Source organism: Salvia hispanica, chromosome 4 (genome assembly GCF_023119035.1).
Source record: "Salvia hispanica cultivar TCC Black 2014 chromosome 4, UniMelb_Shisp_WGS_1.0, whole genome shotgun sequence".
Lineage (NCBI taxonomy): Eukaryota > Viridiplantae > Streptophyta > Magnoliopsida > Lamiales > Lamiaceae > Salvia > Salvia hispanica.
Window position 1 is genome coordinate 32723178 of NC_062968.1, and position 16771 is coordinate 32739948.

Genomic DNA, 16771 nt, shown 5'->3' on the forward strand with positions numbered 1-16771 from the left:
GGGGTGAAATTAATATCCCTCCGTCCCATTTTATGAGTCTCGGTTTATTATTTTTGGGCGTCCCACTTTAGGAGTCTGGGTTGGAATATTTCATAATTGTTAATAGGCCCCACATTCCACTCAACTTTTTTTCACTCACATTTTATTATAAAATTAATATATAAAAGTAGGACCCACATTTCATTATTTTTTTTCACAACTTTTCTTTGTATTTCTTAAAACTCGTGCTGAACTCAACCAGGACTTCTAAAGTGGGACGGATAGAATATCAGTAATCACAATCTAACGTACATCGACCGATAGGAGGGCACATATGTGATTTCAGAGCGCCAGCCTCATTTAAAACGCAACTTCCCTCCCCAGAAATTCACATCAACACACACACTCACTCATTAATATACATGCATTTGCATACATAGCAATAGCACATTCTCAATTTCTCAACACACAAACACACAGTCACACACACAGAGATTTTGATAGAGAGAGAGAATGGCAGAAACCGCCGCCGCCGCGGCGCGCTTCCCGTCGATCGAGAAATGCGACCTCTCCGGCGCCAATCGCCAATCGATCGCGGCGGATCTCGACGGAACCCTCCTGATCTCCCGCTCCTCCTTCCCTTACTTCATGCTGGTGGCGATCGAGGCCGGCAGCCTCCTCCGCGGCCTGATCCTCCTCCTCGCCTTCCCGATCATCGCCGTCGCCTACGTCTTCGTTTCGGAAGCCCTCGCCATCCAGATGCTGATCTACATCTCCTTCTCCGGGCTCAAGGTGCGCGACATCGAGCTGGCCGCGCGGGCCGTGCTGCCGAGGTTCTACGCCACAGACGTGAGGCCGGAGAGCTACGCCGTGTTCGAGAAGTGCCAGAGGAAAGTGATAATCACGGCGAATCCGACGATCATGGTGGAGCCGTTCGTGAAGGACTTTTTGGGCGGAGATAAGGTGATCGGGACGGAGATTGAGGTGGATCCGAAGACGCGGAAGGCGACTGGATTCGTGAAGAAACCGGGGGTTTTGGTCGGGAAATTGAAGAAATTGGGGGTGCTGAGGGAGTTCGGAGAGGAGAAGCCGGATATCGGAATCGGAGATCGGGAGTCTGACCACGATTTCATGTCCATTTGCAAGGTTTGTATCGTATCTATCCTTTTCCTCTGCTTTTTTTGCTCTAATTTTGAGTGAATACTTGAGAGTGCGTTCTTAATGTTTTTTGGTTATTGCGGTTGATTTTCTGTGTAATTATCTTATTAGTTAAACAATATTTTGGATTGATCTAAAAAAAACTGCATAGCTAAGATCTTAGTTGATACAGGCAACAAAGGACCGAAAATCACCAACGATTTTGATAGAATTCAATAACTATAGTACACAGCCCTAAGAATAAATTTCATAGGTCAAATATCATACTACTATATTCTGAAATAATGTTGGTGAACGACCTCATCCGTATGTGGCTATTGATTTTGGTGGGGCCAAAAAGTATGCCTCGTCAAATATTATATGAGGATCGAAGATATAAAATTTGGTAAATTAGGAGAAAATTAGTGTTTATTAAATTAGATATCAATGGTTCGCTAGATAGTGCTTAAGATAAATATTTCTTGATTGGGCCATACATGATTTTTTGATCCGTGGCAATCTCTTTTCTACACCGTCATCTACTTATCCAATTCTTCAATATGATTCTTTGGTTTCAGCGAGCATTAAATTTTACATAAGTTCTCATATAATAATCCAATAATGACAAATAAGTAGGTGGGAGTTTGTGGCTTTAGAAAAAATATTAATTTTTTCGTCAATAATCATTAATTTTTTATTTTATTTTATCTAATTTATTCACATTCAACTAATAATATTTCTTTCTTTTATTTATTAATTTTACGTTAAGATTTATTGCCACACTATCAACAGTCCAATACTATTAGTAGCTGAGGGAGGGAATACTTTTTACTCGTAAATACAGAATAATTTCACACAACTAATTAGATTTGAGTAGTCTAATAAATGTAGTGGTTGAGAATGTAGCAATGTGAGTTGGACTTTGAGACCTAAAAGAGGGGGCCACAGCATTAAAACTCTACAGACTGTCAATAACCCAAAGTTTTAACAAGGCATGTGTGTAACTTTATTACTTGGAGCTGCCTAATTTAATGCGAGTAATATTTTGTCAACTGCAAGCAAATGGACAGTTGGAGTCAGTTGTGACAAATATACTCTTCTGCACCTCCAATTAAATTTGTGTAAAGTCAAATTTAAGAAAATGTACAAGTTATGATAATATGGTTATGGTGAACAGGAAGGGTACATGGTGCACCCGAGCAAAACAGCGAAGCCGTTGCCGGTGGAACAGCTGAAAAGCCGGCTGATCTTCCACGACGGCCGTCTCGTGGAGCGACCGACGCCCCTGAACGCGCTGGTGACCTACATTTGGCTGCCATTCGGGTTCGCCCTCTCCCTCGTTCGTGTCTACTTCAACCTACCACTCCCGGAGCGCATCGTGCGCTACACCTACCCAATGCTGGGGATCAACCTAGTGATCAAGGGCAACCCGCCGCCCGCGAGCTCCCCGGGGAACCTGTACGTGTGCAACCACCGCACGGCCCTGGACCCCATCGTGATCGCGATCGCGCTGGGGCGCAAGGTGTCGTGCGTGACCTACAGCGTGAGCAAGCTGTCGAGGCTGCTGTCCCCTATCCCGGCAGTGGCCCTGACGCGGGACCGGGAGGCGGACGCGGCGATGATCAAGGCGCTGCTGGAGAAGGGGGACTTGGTGGTGTGCCCCGAGGGGACGACGTGCAGGGAGCCGTACCTGCTGCGGTTCAGCGCGCTGTTCGCGGAGCTGAGCGACCGGGTGGTGCCGGTGGCGGTGAACCTGAAGCAGAACATGTTCCACGGGACGACGGTGAGGGGGGTCAAGTTCTGGGACGCGTACTTCTACTTCATGAACCCGAGGCCGACGTACGAGGTGACGTTCCTGGAGAGGCTGCCGGAGGAGATGACGTGCAAGGCCGGGGGGAAGTCGTCGATTGAGGTGGCGAACCATGTGCAGAGGATATTGGCGGATGCACTGGGGTTTGAGTGTACCCAGCTGACTAGGAAGGATAAGTATTTGCTGCTTGGTGGGAATGATGGCAAGGTGGAGTCTATGTATGCCAAGAAATGATCATATGGATGCTTCAGCTCGATGATGTTGTTGCATGCCTTGCTATTTTAGATATCCATCTTTTACTTTACTATTCTCTGTAAACTGCTGCAACTTCATATTATTCACATTATCTAATAATATTACCTCGCCATAACTATATATAGGTTTGATGTGTTGTGTTTGGGATAAATTTGTTTTTTAACCTATATTGTTTCTGTCTACCATCCAAAGTTCATAACTAGGAGTCTAGGAGTATTATATCGATCCTGTTGGTTGAACTTCATACATGAAATGTTGTTTCTCCATAAATAATTGCACTGGAATTTGAGTTTCTACTCAATTTCAAAAACAGAAGACTACTAGTACTGTACACAACACAAACTCAAATTAATTGTACTCCCTCCGTGACATCTTTGTTGAGACATTTCTTTTCAACACGAAGAATAAGAAATGAGTGTTAAAGGTAAGTGAAGAGATAATAAAATATCGTAGAAAAGAGAATAAAGTAAAATGAAGAAAAAAAAGAGTAAAATAGAAAAGAGAATAATTTTTGAAAAAACAGAACGACTCAACTATCCTATATAGTTGAAAACGGAAAATTTTACAGAGAGAGACCAACATTTTTAAAAATACTACCACTATTGGACTTTCGAAAATTCTATGAAGTGCTAAAGTCATGTGATCTGATTCTCATTTTGCTATTTATCGAATCAAAGTGTTATACCACACCTAATATAAATAACTATCCAAGACATAAATAGCTTGGATTTACATTGGCAATCGATTTGATAGATAGTATTAGAGCATTTCCAAGGGGAGAAGGTATATAGAAAATGTATATTATGTATTTACCTTCTTAAAAAGTGAAATATATTCTTCTAAAAAGTAAATTATTTTTTAAAAATAAAATAATAGTACAAAATGCATTAAAAAATATAAAGTGTTGATACCTTCTCAAATACTTTTCCCCTTGGAGAAGGGTTTTCATGAAAAGAAGACAAATATGGTAATGGAGAGGTAAAGATACCTCTAGGGCTGTCAAATCGGGTACCCGTGGATACCCGATCCGAAAATTTCGGGTACCCGATCCCAATTTTCCCAAAAAACGATATCCGATACCCGATCCGAAACTGAAATCGGATACCCGGATACCCGACTCGGGTATCCAGTCCCGAAAAATCGGGTATCCAGTCCCAATTTCGAATTTTTTTAATAATTGAAAAGTACAATGTACTGCTCTATTTTATACAAAGCTGAACTATTAGAGCATCCGCAATGGTGCTTAGGCCAGCCATAGGCCAGTCATAGGCCAGCCATTCTCTCATCTGCCACGTCAGCAACACTAAAAAAACCACCTGCCACGTCAGATTTAGGCCAGCCCATAGGCCAGCCGCAATAAAAATAATTCAAAATATACTACATTTACGGAATTAAAATTGCGATATACGGAATTAAATTTACGACACATATACGGGAAAAATAATCCATTCCATTAAAAAAAAAGTACAAAGATTTAAAAAAAAAAGTACATGATTTTTTTTAAAAAAAAAGGGCTTCAACACCCGAGCCCCGCCACTCTCTACTCCTCATCGCCGTCGCCGTCGTCCTCCTCGTCGCCGCCGCCGTCTCCGCACCGCTGCCGCCACCCGTGGTATCTCGAGCCCACGTCGGAACCCCCCAGCCGTGACCTCGCGATCTCTAAATCAGCACGCATGCTCTCGAGCATCTCGTAAAGAAACCTCTTCTCCGTGGGGTCGGTGGCGTTCTTCCACTCTCGGAAGACCTGTAACATCTGAGCCCGCGTTTGGTTACGCGAATGGAGAGTGTACTCGAGTGGGGCGGCTGGGAGGGCGGGATGCTCTTATATGGAGTAGTATTTTACGTGCTAATGATCCTATTTGGAAATGCATAAAATGCATAAAAAACAATGTACTGTACCTAATCTATGAATACTGTATACACAATCCTAAATAAGCAAATAACACTGACACAGTAGCACATGCACCATGGAGGCACGGAGTACTGTATATACCTAAACATACACACCCTAATATATACACCATGTAGTATATACTACTGCATATACATAAACATAAAACACATTAACATAGTAAAAATTACGTTTGATTTTGGGGGTATCCTAACCCTGATTGAGATCCAGTCATGAGTTAACCATTTAATTTTCTAAAATTTTAAAAATCAGAATAACTAAATAATTTATAAAAACAAAAAAGAATTAAATAAATCGGGTAATTCGGGTATACCCGATCGGGTATCGGGTAACCCGATATCCGATATTCCAAAAATCTCAATACCCGATCCCGATTCGAAACGCGAAAAATCGGGTATCGGGTATCCAATTACCCGATTTTTTCGGGTTCGGATATTGAGTATCCAATACCAGATATCCATTTTGACAGCCTTAGATACCTCTTCAAAATGGGAAAATGTATAATACCTTCTCATATACCTCTCTCCTTGGAGAATGATTTTTTACGGAAAAAAGATAAATATGATAGTTATATTAGTTTATCTTTATATTTACCTCTGCCCTTGGAGATACTCTTTGTAACATTTATTAGCGTTCTTTCGTGGCCACCGAAATTGCTTAGACGTTCATATTATCTTGGATCCAGAGCGTAGCATTTTATGAGCCGAAACAGATAATGAAATCATTAAGGTCAAACACTACAAACTGCCAAAACAGAGTAGATATTTGTTATCTAAGGACTAATGAGAAGATAAAAATATTATTCCAGCTGCCAAAACAGAGAATCTTGAAGTAAATATGGAAATATTAATACCTAAATATCGTCCAACATAGAGAATCTTAGTGAATATAATATCATACATATCTATAACTACATGACAATACAAGGAAGGAATTAAACTTCAAATAGATATATTTCCATCTCTATAAATTTGCTTCATTGAATTTCTGCATCTTCTTTATTTGAGAGAGAGAGGAGAAAAGATGGAGAACAGAGAGAAAGTGACTTCACTGAGGAGTTCGGACGGTCATATTTTCCCGGTGGAGGATACGGTAATCGCGGAGTTCCGATCGATCCACTCCTTTCTTCCGGCTGCCGGTGACGCCGTTTTTCCTATTTCTCAGATTACCGGCGACATTCTCGCCAAAGTAATCGATTACTGCAGAAAACACATCGATCACAAGCTTAATCGCTTGCGTGATGAGGAAATCACTGCCTGGGACAGACACTTCGTCAACGTCGACGAGAAAACCCTACTCGATCTCCTCGTGGTTCGTTTTCTCTCCCGTCTTCGTAAATTCCATTGCTTATTTATTCAAACAATCAGTTGCGATTTGCAGAGTTTGTGACCTAACTTATATGCGATGGGTTTGAGTATTATTTCTTAAGTAAGTGCGTGGATAGTTGAAATTTTTGAAAAAAAGTCCACAATCGATAAAACAGTGGTGCCAGAGCAGAATTTAGGGGAATAGAATCCATTCATAACTGGTTTCTCATTATGATTATTTCTTACCCCTTTTCAACTGATTGGTGCATCTAATTTTTGTGTTTAGGGTGTTTCATTTTAATCGATTTGATTTTGGCTTGATCGATTTATAAATTTGGTTTAGGCTTCACACTTTCTGGGAGTGAAGGATCTCTTCAGCCTAATAATGGTGAGTGTAGCAGACATGACGAAGAAGAAGGGTGTTGGCAGCATGGATCAACTTCACAATCTCTTCATCTCCAACTTTAGGCTCGACTAACATGTTCATCTCCTCCACCTTGATTTGGAATTAATTATGTTTACTTTTAGCTTTAGATTTTTCTTTTATCTTTATCTTTGCTTATAGAATCAGATTTTACCTTGTATGAATGAAATTGGAGTTAATTTTCAATAAAAATGTGAGTTTTAATTTCCTTCCGATTTATCAAACGGCTCTTCACCTTGTTTTTTGGGCTGCCACGACTTATCAATCACATTACAATGAAATTGGAGTTGAATTATCAATAAAAATGTGAGTTTTAGATCAAAGTTGAAAAGATACAATCAACAATAGGAGTTATAGAATAGAGATTGTGATATTATAATATGAATAAAGTTTAAGGATAAAATATTTCTGAGTATGACATGGATTTGTTTGGGTTAGCCACGTCGGACGTTGGCATTAATTTCCCAATTCAATAAGTAAAAGGGTTTATTCATTATTGCAAAATGAATACGTGTAACCCTCCGGCCCTCTTGTAGCTAACGAAAAATAAAAATTTGGTGAATGAAGAACAAATGCTCCATGTGTTATCCACTTTTAGACTGAGAGAGAGAGATTCACAATCTAGTCAGAGAAAATCTCGAGTTTGATATTTTTATAGGAATTGGTATCTATAGCTGCGGCATGACAGCATAAGTCGACAACGCTTAGTGCCCGAGAGAATTTTCCGTTGGCAATGGCAATCAGCACCGTTGTTTCGCACCGGAATTTCGGCTATTTCGTCGGTTCTGGTAATTATCTACGTATTTTCTAAATTGACATTACTGTTTTCAATAATTTGTTGTTCTGTATTATGGACACTGTAGTTGAGAGCTTATCTTCTCGGAAATAGTATTGCGAAATGTGTGACTGTAATTCATCATCGTGATTTCCAACTCGAGGCTTGAGGTTATAGTCTCTATTGTTCTTTTGTGAACTCATGTGTGGAAATGGCGACAGGATTTAACTGGCATTCACTTAGTTTCTTGTGTGAGCATTAGTGTATTAAATTGCAAAGTTGATATAGTGTTTCAGCTGTATGAAATGACCTAGGTATATTGATACAATGTTTTCACGATGAGCTTAAGTTTGCCCCAGTCGAGAAATCTGCACAAGTTCTCTGACTGTGAAAGGAATCAAAAAAGCTCAATTCGCATACATGAGGCTTGCTTTGATTTTATGTATGGCAGTGTAAAGGCACTCTCAATTGTCTTGAGGCGTATCGCCATCCGTTAGGGATAAATTTCCATTCCATACAAACTATATGGACCAGTTTCAACTGTATGGTTGTAATTAGTCCTCATTAATTGTAATGGTTGCATGCCTGCCTTTGGTTTTCAACAGGACGAGTTTATCATCGAGAAACACTACCAGATCGTCAAAGATGTCAGGACTCAAGTCTCAGTGCGGTGCAGTATGTGCATAAGAAAATGTCCTGCAGCAAGCACTATCATCCGTCGGCAAGCTTTTCATTTGGTTACGTGTATCACTCATCCATTCCTGCTAGAGATAAACCAAACAGAGAAATCCCAAGATCAAAGGCGATGTCTCATCTTAACTTGGATCCTGTTCTCATAATGTCCCATCAGACAAGCAATAAGCTTATGTCCATGAACAAAAGGGTAAAAATCCGGGGAGCATATGAATCATGTCTTTCAACAGCTTACTCTGATGCTGGTTCGATTCAAACAAGGAAGTTGGATAAGCTCGGCTTTAGCTATGGCCAGAAGCCTCCATCAAAACATACAACAGTGATGAGGACCCGGGCCGAATTCAAATCCGAAGAGCATGACTTTGAGACCCCAGTATCACCTGAGGGGGCAAGTGAAGCTTCTTTACCGGAAGGAGCGGAGCCAGCAAAAACATGGGGGAGCCAGTTCCCTAAGCGTTGGGTGATGGTGCTCCTCTGCTTTGCTGCATTTCTGTTGTGCAATATGGACCGTGTAAGGCTCATCATTATCTCTTCTATTTGTTTTTCTCAATATTACACCGATTATCTCCACTATGTGTGCATTTTTCTCTCGTCCAAATTTACATTAGTAGTAGGTGGTTATTGATTAAGTTTGTAAGTTTTCATACTAGCCAGATAAGAAAGATTTTAGTGATTACTCTGACATTTTTGTTTGTTTGTTTTTAGGTGAATATGAGCATAGCAATACTCCCTATGTCAAAAGAATTCAATTGGAACAGTGCTACAGTTGGCCTAATTCAGTCTTCTTTTTTCTGGGGTTATCTGCTCACTCAGGTATTTTGTTAATTATTTGTTTCGCCTGTTTAAAAGGCGTATTCTTCACTATATATACAAAGCAACGCTATTGTGAAGCTAAATTTATCTAATGGTCAGATGCATACTTGCATTCCTGCAAACTTAAATTTACTGTCTAGATATCTTAAGGTGTTATATTAAATAGAGAATATGCCATTTTACTGTCTAGATTTACTGTTTCATATTCTGACCATTTTTGGTTTCTTCCAAAAATAATGATAAGAATAAACTGAAACCGTGGTTTCTCAGCATATTTTATCCTCAGCATAAATAAGACTTGAGCTAATCTCTGACATCATTTGAGACAATCCTGCAGCAGCTATATTCTCTTCTTTTTTCTTCACATGTTCTTTGACTAGATCATTGGCGGCATATGGGCTGATAAAATTGGTGGGAAGCTAGTACTCGGTTTTGGAGTTGTTTGGTGGTCTATTGCAACAATGTTCACCCCAATTGCTGCAAGAATTGGACTGCCTTGCTTACTTGTAACGCGTGCTTTTATGGGAGTTGGTGAGGTTAGCTTGTGCGTTATGCGTTGACTCAATAAAAAATTTAAGGACACACAGACATACCTATATTTAAAGTATTCCTGCATACGAAAGATCATATCTATTATTTTACTTTCAGATATTGTTCTTCTGCATATTTTTTGGTTTTAGCATAACTTTAAAATTGGGAATGTATGTACTGATGTGAAGTCATAGCAATTACAACTTATCACCTGTTGACTGCGACTAGTGTATTTATGTTAAATTTGTCATAATTTTGGTTGTAGTTCCTGCTCTTTCTTTACTCACAGATTGCACTTTAATTACTTAAGTTGATGCACTGTAAACACATAAAAGATGTTGCACAATGGTCAAAATGATTTGCTGTTTAGAAAGAACTTTATCGTAATGGTATTACAATTCTCATAGTTCCTAAAATTGCTGGATTCACATTGGCTACTGATTTAGTTCTAGTTGTACATAGGATGGATAAGGTCATAAGGATGACATCAACCATTGTATGACATGCTTCGGGCGGCAGATATTATCTTAAGTTTTTCCAAATCGTTGCCTGCTTACTATAATCACATCACTACTGTGCAAAGTGATGAATTTGATGGGTGGAGCATGATATGATGTCCAAAATATGTTTTTTTTGTTAATCAGGGTGTCGCTATGCCTGCCATGAATAATTTGCTATCAAGATGGATTCCTGTTTCCGAAAGAAGCAGATCCCTTGCACTAGTGTACAGTGGCATGTATCTTGGTTCAGTTGCTGGCTTGGCAGCGTCTCCTGCATTGATACACAAGTTCGGTTGGCCATCTGTTTTCTACTCTTTTGGTTCCCTTGGAAGTATCTGGTTTGCAATTTGGTTGAGCAAAGTAAGGCTTTAGTTTTTGCTGCAATGATTTCTGTGAGGGTGGTTGTTGTTTCCTTAACCTGAAAAAAAAGAGTGGAAAGAAATAACAAAAAAAAAAATGTCAATTGCAATGGGAAAAAAACTAAATCTCCCTTTGCAGCTCCCACTCTTAATAATATTCTACAATATTCTTTTATACAAGCTTATTTCTGTTGAAATTCTTGTAAATAAAAAGTCGTGCTTCTTATAGTTGCATTGGGGCAGTCGAAAGAAGCACTGATACTCTTCCTCCTTAGTTTTAATTCTTTTTATTGTTTTACTATGTTTGGTGCTGTACTTAACTGACATATTTCGTTTTCTACTGCTGTTCCTAATAATTATCAGCTCTCCTTATTTTCTAGGCCTACAGTTCACCTCAAGAAGATCCAAGTCTAAGTTTGGAGGAGAAGAAGTTGATCGTGGGAGGCAACATTTCCAAAGAACCAGTCTCTAGTATTCCATGGATGAAGATTTTGTCTAAGGCTCCTGTGTGGGCTCTCATTATATCCCATTTCTGTCATAACTGGGGAACGTTTATTCTGTTGACCTGGATGCCGACTTACTATAACCAGGTATTCCTAGCTATTGAATGCTATTTTAGTAAATAAAGAAATTCAGCTCATGCAGTTTGTCTCCAGTGTAACATATGACTTCATTGCTAGATACTTTTTAATTGTATAAATGTGATATTCATTACATATACACTTCAATAGGCAGTTGTACTTGATAATTCCATGTTTACCATATGCAGGTTTTGAATTTCAACCTCACGGAATCCGGATTGCTTTGTGTGCTTCCATGGCTCACTATGGCTGTGTTCGCTAATATAGGTGGTTGGGTTGCAGATACCCTTATCAGCAGAGGCTTCTCAATTACAACAGTTCGAAAGGTAAGAAGCATGCCATCTGTGTACTATAGGGCAGACGCATGCTTTCGAAATCAAACAGGTGTGTAAGAGTATGACTCTTCTTCACTTCTTCACATTGCAGATAATGCAATCAATTGGGTTCCTGGGCCCTGCTTTTTTTCTGACCCAACTTGGAAACGTAAAAACACCTGCCTTAGCAGTGCTGTGCATGGCTTGCAGTCAGGTTACGGTTACTTTCTCTACACATTCATGGATCTTAAAAGAACAAATGAAGCAATAATATATGCACGTTCTTCTTTCTCAGGGATCAGATGCATTCTCACAATCTGGTCTGTACTCCAATCACCAAGATATCGGGCCGCGTTATGCTGTGAGTACTCCTCATCTTACTCTGTAAAGTTTTACAATCATTAAACCGGTCGTCTCTCCGGTGCTCAAACAGTGTCATGTTGTTCCATTGCAGGGAGTACTGCTTGGATTATCTAACACTGCAGGCGTACTTGCTGGTGTCTTTGGGACTGCTGCAACCGGATACATTCTTCAACATGGTACTATAAATTCCATACACACCAGTTTATTTTCTCACCTTTATAGTAGTAGTAATTTTACGACTGATACTTCTCACAGGTTCTTGGAATGACGTGTTCAAAGTGGCCGTCGTGCTGTACATTGTGGGCACAATAGTGTGGAACTTGTTCTCCACTGGAGAGAAAATCCTGGACTAATATTTATGTTACTACACCAGTACAACAAGACATGGAAGGATCATATGAGGTCGCATAACTCGCAAAGAAATGAGATGGATCGAATCTTCAGACTTCTTTAGACATCGAGCCCTATCGACAGTTTAGCTGTTGGGGATGATCATGCATGTTGGTATCAGGTAAGTGAAATATCTTTCATGTTTACTAATATATGCTAAAATTAGTAAGGCCTATACCAGACCCTAGAGAGTGGTTGTTTTTCCTTTGACTTGTAAGATGTCTTGGAAAACCTCATATTATCGAATTTATTTTCTTAGTAGATCAAAACTATTCCTTTATTTTTTGTGAAATACTGTCTCTTAATTATGTATTGATATTTTTTTGGTTCAAATTTCTGTTTCTGTCATGAAATATTCCATTGCATTTTACAAGCTATATGTGAGATTCGATTTGTTGATGGTTGCACTCTTTTTTCAAAGATGGATATTGTGAGCTTTGTAAAAATGGCCTAAACGTTAGAACATAGAAAGGAGGCCATAATTTTCACGAAAGTAATAAAATTGACTGAAGTTAAAAGAAAAAAAAATGGTTTAAACCTTTTATGAAAAATTGTAAAAGTGGTCTTGAACATATTTTAAATTGTAAGCTTTTATAAAACACTTGAGTACAAGATAAAATTGCCTTTTGTAGAACAAATGGAGATGATGCAACTATGAAAGAGGTCTACAATATTGTGACATTTGGTGGAATGGATAATAACCTCTTAAGCATGCTCCAACCAAACCTTTCCATCTTTGCTGCTAACAAATGGATTTTATTTTTATTTTCAAATATTTGTGTCAACTTTGTAAAAAAAATTAGGCCATTTCTTTTGTATTGTTAAAATTTGAGCTATTTTTTTAACTTTTTTGGAAGTTAAAAGGTTATTTTCATATAGTATTTGTTAAGGTTCAAGTTAGTTTCACAAATCATCTAAAAGTTGAGCCATGAAATACAATAAAATTAACACTAGCTATTGATAGACGTCACAAACCATCTCACGCTGAATTAATTTATAAAACCTTTATTAATTATGTATACCTAGTAAAATTAGACTTCGGTGGGTAGGCTTTATATTTTTCTGTATGTTTGACTTTAGAGTTTATGAATTACTCCAATTGTTTGGTAATGGAATTGGAAGTCCACATACATAAGCTGCCACATTTTTCAAGGTCATCTGTCATCACCAAGGTAGTAATCAATTAATCAGACAAGAGCTACTAGAAAGGCCCAGTTGACAATGATGATCAACAATTAAAATTTGAATATTTTTAATAAAATTTGAGAGATGCTTTAACAGCATCCGACCTTAGCTCAGTTGGTAGAGCGGAGGACTGTAGAATGTTTACTGAAATCCTTAGGTCGCTGGTTCGAATCCGGCAGGTCGGATTTTTGTTTTTATTTAGCTTCAACTTGATCAAATTTAGTTACATTTTATGATCACTTTAACCTGATATTGTTATAGGTGGGTCCCCTAAAATCAATATTTCAATTCAAATTTAATTACATTCTATAATCAATCTCAATCATAATAGGGAATAATTTTGAATCTTTGATGATGCGAGTGAGAGTGACTTTTCGAAATTCAATTTTGCAGTGACATACCAGTACTGTAGTTCAATCATTTAACCAAGACTGAACAACAATTGCTACTCTATTCAGAATTCAACCCCAACAATGCTACCTAAATATGGCTCACACTTTCGAAATGCATTAGATAAGTGTATGTTTATTGAAAGTACTTTATATCAATGTAAAATTAATTATTAAAACTATGAAACAATTATTCAACAAATTAAAACTTGCCCTTAGAGCAAGATTTTTGCTTGGTATTTGTAATGAGGAATAAAGTTACAAACAATGTACGCATATATTTACAACAACAGACTTTACAACAGGATATAAATACTCATGTTTTTTTGCAGTAGGAAAGGAATAGCTTCTTCTTCTATATGCATTTGATAGAAGCATACAGAGAGAATAGTTGGACATAGTACTGAAACTGGTAGTGAGGGAAGGCTATGGATCCACCGGCCCCACAACTTCCTCGTCGCTAGACACACTCTCGTCTTCACTAAGCTCTTCATCACTTGATTTCTCTTCTGGGACATCCCCAACATCTTCTGGTTTTGCATATTTCTGACAGTATTCTGGATAATGCAAGTATAACGCGCATTAGATATGTACAAGCAGATAGCTAGAAAAGGTTGAGGCCATGTTGTCACGGAATTTTAAAAGTCTGAGCATTATTATGTTGAGTTTTAGGACATAAACCAGCTCATCTAAGTTGCTGGAAACAACTACGGACTTTAAGAAAATGATTTCTTGTACATATAAGTTTTTCCTTTGATTTTTTGGGTGGTTTTGGTGGAGGTGGGAATCTGATTTATGACCGATCGTGTTAACTCCACTCAATATACATAAACCAATCTACATGTGGAAAGTCTCTAGTATATGATCTATAGGGTTAATGCACCATATACACTTAATAGAGCTACAGAAGTTCAACATGATATACTTGAAGTAAATCAATCAAAGAAATGCCCAAACGGCCAAAAGTGCTTTTGAGTAGGAAACGTCCTCACTCGAGATGGCCGGTGCTTATAAAAGCACATCAAACGTTAGCACACGAGGTTATACTCTCTGGGGTTCCAGCACCTGGATCAAGTTTTTATATAGCTTCCATAATAGGTATATAGAACATTCTATTCCTCAAGTTCGCATTCCCCTAAAATATGATTGAGAGAGCCTTAGGTTTATGGTTCCACTGAGTGTAAGCTCATGTTATATATTATTAGGCGTACTACTTTCCTACAGAATGCAGCCAATGTGGGAAAACTGGGAGGCCTCGAATATTGCACAGAATTCAACCTAGAACTAACACAACTCATAGACATCGATTCCTCTTTCATTGCACTCTAGGGTCAAGATCAACGCCACACTACTTTTCTAGTTTTAAAACCCTTCTTTTGTTTTAAGTATAAAGATCAGAGTTTCAGAACTGTCATAAAACTAATCCACAATCTTCTAAGCAATTCCTGAGTTTCAGAGCTTTCATTACCTTTGACTCTTTGTTCATAAGCAGCTCGATCACGCAGCATCAAAGCTGCAGCTTCTCCATTCAACGGGTCAGATGGATTAGGATACAGCAAGAGTTGAGGTAGAAACACCTCAAACACATTCACCAGGTCTGGATGAGTAAAATGAACACACTACATATTCAAGAATGCGATAAGAATAGAAACAAAAACATAAGAGAGTACACAACCCCATTACCAAACATAGGGCTCCATGTCTGGTTGATAACGTCCAAACACACCGAACCTGACCTGGATTATCATCATCCCGAAAGAAACATTTCAATATTGATCGAGATAACACACTATCTAGCATTCTTCCATGTCATAGAATACTCACATTTCATCCACATTGGGATGGTACATCTTGTTTATAAATCCTATCGAAGGAGACTTGTATGGGTATGCATCAGGAAGCCCAACCCTTACCTTCCATACCCCGCCGTGGTAAGGACCTAAACATGCCATTGGTAACATTCAACAAAACTCCAAGACACATCATCCATTAAACATTAAAGAGTCTACGCAACTCAACCTCATACAATCAAAACCATAAAATACAATGTAACCAATAATAAGATTGTAGCTTTACTATTAGGTGAATCCATTCTATCTTAATGTGACTAATATTATACCCAAATTAATAAATCAGATGGATATAGTCAACCCCGGCCGCAAATAAAGAAGATCCAAACTCAATCAGGATGTAGCAACCTTCAATTATTATTATCAAGTTTGACAAATTTTCTATTCCTCTTCAACATCTCTTGCATAATGTGGAAAAAATCAAACTCCTAAATAAAGGTGCAAACAAAATGGATCAAAAGATGCCAGAAAAAAAAAATACTGAATCAAAAGCAAAAAACAATTTCATCTGGAAAAAGGTTCAGGTTTGAGATAATATTAGGAAAATTACTCTCACTAGGGCCATGAAAATGCACATAAAACTCCTGCATCCCATCATTGATCATCTCCACCTTGTAATCACTCATCATCCTATTTCAAAACACCAAAATTTTCAGTTAAAATTGACATATCAGCAGCTAATTTAGGCAGAGAAAATGAATTGGAAAACAAACACAAATTTCTCTTCCACCACAAAAAAAAAGAGCTTACAATTTCATCAAGTCCATCTCGCGCCTCTTGCTTGGGGAAGACATGTTGAATTTAGCTGTGATTCTGAGCTTGCTTGAGTTTGATTTGGGGAAGGAAATGAGGGATGAGAGAGAAAAAGGGGAAGAATGAAGTTACTTGTTGGAGTTAAAGAAGTAAGGTTGAGAAGATGAATGAAAGAATTAATTGTGTGCGAGAAAATGGATATATACATTATATGTATGTATATGCACACATGGGCAATTCCACAGTCACCCTCTATTACCAAGATGTACACGTGTACTTTTCTTCAATCAATTACTATTACCTAAATTATACTCCCTCCGTCCCACTTAAAATGCAACATTTGGGAATTGACACGAGATTTTATGCAGTATTGTTTTGTGAGTAAATGAAGAGAGAGTAAAGTAAGAAAGATGAAAAAGTAGAGATAGAGTTGTTTCCATTTTAGGAAACG

At 38.4% G+C, this 16771-nt stretch overlaps 4 protein-coding genes and 1 non-coding gene across 7 annotated transcripts; 4 read left to right on the top strand and 1 right to left on the bottom strand.

Moving 5' to 3' along the window:
• Nucleotides 1-364: 364 nt before the first annotated feature.
• LOC125222465 (probable glycerol-3-phosphate acyltransferase 8) lies at nt 365-3301 on the top strand. The gene is made up of 2 exons (XM_048125101.1): nt 365-1125; nt 2294-3301. The coding sequence occupies exons 1-2, from the start codon at nt 493-495 to the stop codon at nt 3158-3160; spliced, it is 1500 nt and encodes a 499-aa protein (XP_047981058.1). The 5' UTR covers nt 365-492; the 3' UTR covers nt 3161-3301.
• A 2689-nt stretch (nt 3302-5990) lies between these two features.
• On the top strand, nt 5991-7032 carry LOC125223756 (SKP1-like protein 7). 2 transcript variants are annotated; one of them, XM_048127044.1, is made up of 3 exons: nt 5991-6185; nt 6258-6404; nt 6744-7032. In XM_048127044.1, exons 1-3 carry the CDS (start codon nt 6117-6119, stop codon nt 6876-6878), a joined length of 351 nt encoding a protein of 116 aa, XP_047983001.1. In that variant the 5' UTR covers nt 5991-6116; the 3' UTR covers nt 6879-7032. The 2 variants fall into 2 exon arrangements, with proteins under 2 accessions (XP_047983001.1, XP_047983000.1); XM_048127043.1 differs by having other exon boundaries at nt 5994-6404.
• Nucleotides 7033-7362: 330 nt separating this feature from the next.
• On the top strand, nt 7363-12423 carry LOC125223459 (ascorbate transporter, chloroplastic-like). Its single transcript, XM_048126621.1, has 11 exons — nt 7363-7612; nt 8205-8803; nt 8998-9105; nt 9486-9641; nt 10281-10496; nt 10876-11085; nt 11265-11402; nt 11503-11604; nt 11686-11751; nt 11845-11929; nt 12009-12423. Exons 1-11 carry the CDS (start codon nt 7558-7560, stop codon nt 12104-12106), a joined length of 1833 nt encoding a protein of 610 aa, XP_047982578.1. The 5' UTR covers nt 7363-7557; the 3' UTR covers nt 12107-12423.
• Nucleotides 12424-13427: 1004 nt separating this feature from the next.
• Nucleotides 13428-13513, top strand: TRNAY-GUA. The gene is given in 2 exon segments: nt 13428-13464; nt 13478-13513. It is a non-coding gene; the product is annotated as a tRNA-Tyr (tRNA).
• A 397-nt stretch (nt 13514-13910) lies between these two features.
• Nucleotides 13911-16492, bottom strand: LOC125222305 (ubiquitin-conjugating enzyme E2-23 kDa-like). 2 transcript variants are annotated; one of them, XM_048124833.1, is made up of 6 exons: nt 16318-16492; nt 16118-16197; nt 15542-15656; nt 15401-15453; nt 15186-15314; nt 13911-14274 (listed from the first exon to the last, which is right to left on the bottom strand). In XM_048124833.1, the coding sequence occupies exons 1-6, from the start codon at nt 16359-16361 to the stop codon at nt 14144-14146; spliced, it is 552 nt and encodes a 183-aa protein (XP_047980790.1). In that variant the 5' UTR covers nt 16362-16492; the 3' UTR covers nt 13911-14143. The 2 variants fall into 2 exon arrangements, with proteins under 2 accessions (XP_047980790.1, XP_047980791.1); XM_048124834.1 differs by lacking the exon at nt 15542-15656 and having other exon boundaries at nt 15186-15336.
• Nucleotides 16493-16771: the final 279 nt, after the last annotated feature.

What these genes read in the sequence shown, in the direction of transcription:
- LOC125222465 (XM_048125101.1), top strand. Translation starts at nt 493, where the DNA reads ATGGCAGAAACCGCCGCCGCCGCGGCGCGCTTCCCGTCGATCGAGAAA. An exon ending in ATTTCATGTCCATTTGCAAG is followed by an intron (nt 1,126 to 2,293) that starts GTTTGTATCGTA and finishes TATGGTGAACAG; the next exon opens with GAAGGGTACATGGTGCACCC.
- LOC125223756 (XM_048127043.1), top strand. Translation starts at nt 6,117, where the DNA reads ATGGAGAACAGAGAGAAAGTGACTTCACTGAGGAGTTCGGACGGTCAT. An exon ending in CCCTACTCGATCTCCTCGTG is followed by an intron (nt 6,405 to 6,743) that starts GTTCGTTTTCTC and finishes AATTTGGTTTAG; the next exon opens with GCTTCACACTTTCTGGGAGT.
- LOC125223459 (XM_048126621.1), top strand. Translation starts at nt 7,558, where the DNA reads ATGGCAATCAGCACCGTTGTTTCGCACCGGAATTTCGGCTATTTCGTC. An exon ending in TGCCGACTTACTATAACCAG is followed by an intron (nt 11,086 to 11,264) that starts GTATTCCTAGCT and finishes TACCATATGCAG; the next exon opens with GTTTTGAATTTCAACCTCAC. An exon ending in CAATTACAACAGTTCGAAAG is followed by an intron (nt 11,403 to 11,502) that starts GTAAGAAGCATG and finishes TTCACATTGCAG; the next exon opens with ATAATGCAATCAATTGGGTT.
- LOC125222305 (XM_048124833.1), bottom strand. Translation starts at nt 16,361, where the DNA reads ATGTCTTCCCCAAGCAAGAGGCGCGAGATGGACTTGATGAAATT. An exon ending in TTTTCATGGCCCTAGTGAGA is followed by an intron (nt 15,657 to 16,117) that starts GTAATTTTCCTA and finishes TGGCATGTTTAG; the next exon opens with GTCCTTACCACGGCGGGGTA. An exon ending in GACATGGAGCCCTATGTTTG is followed by an intron (nt 15,315 to 15,400) that starts GTAATGGGGTTG and finishes TTACTCATCCAG; the next exon opens with ACCTGGTGAATGTGTTTGAG.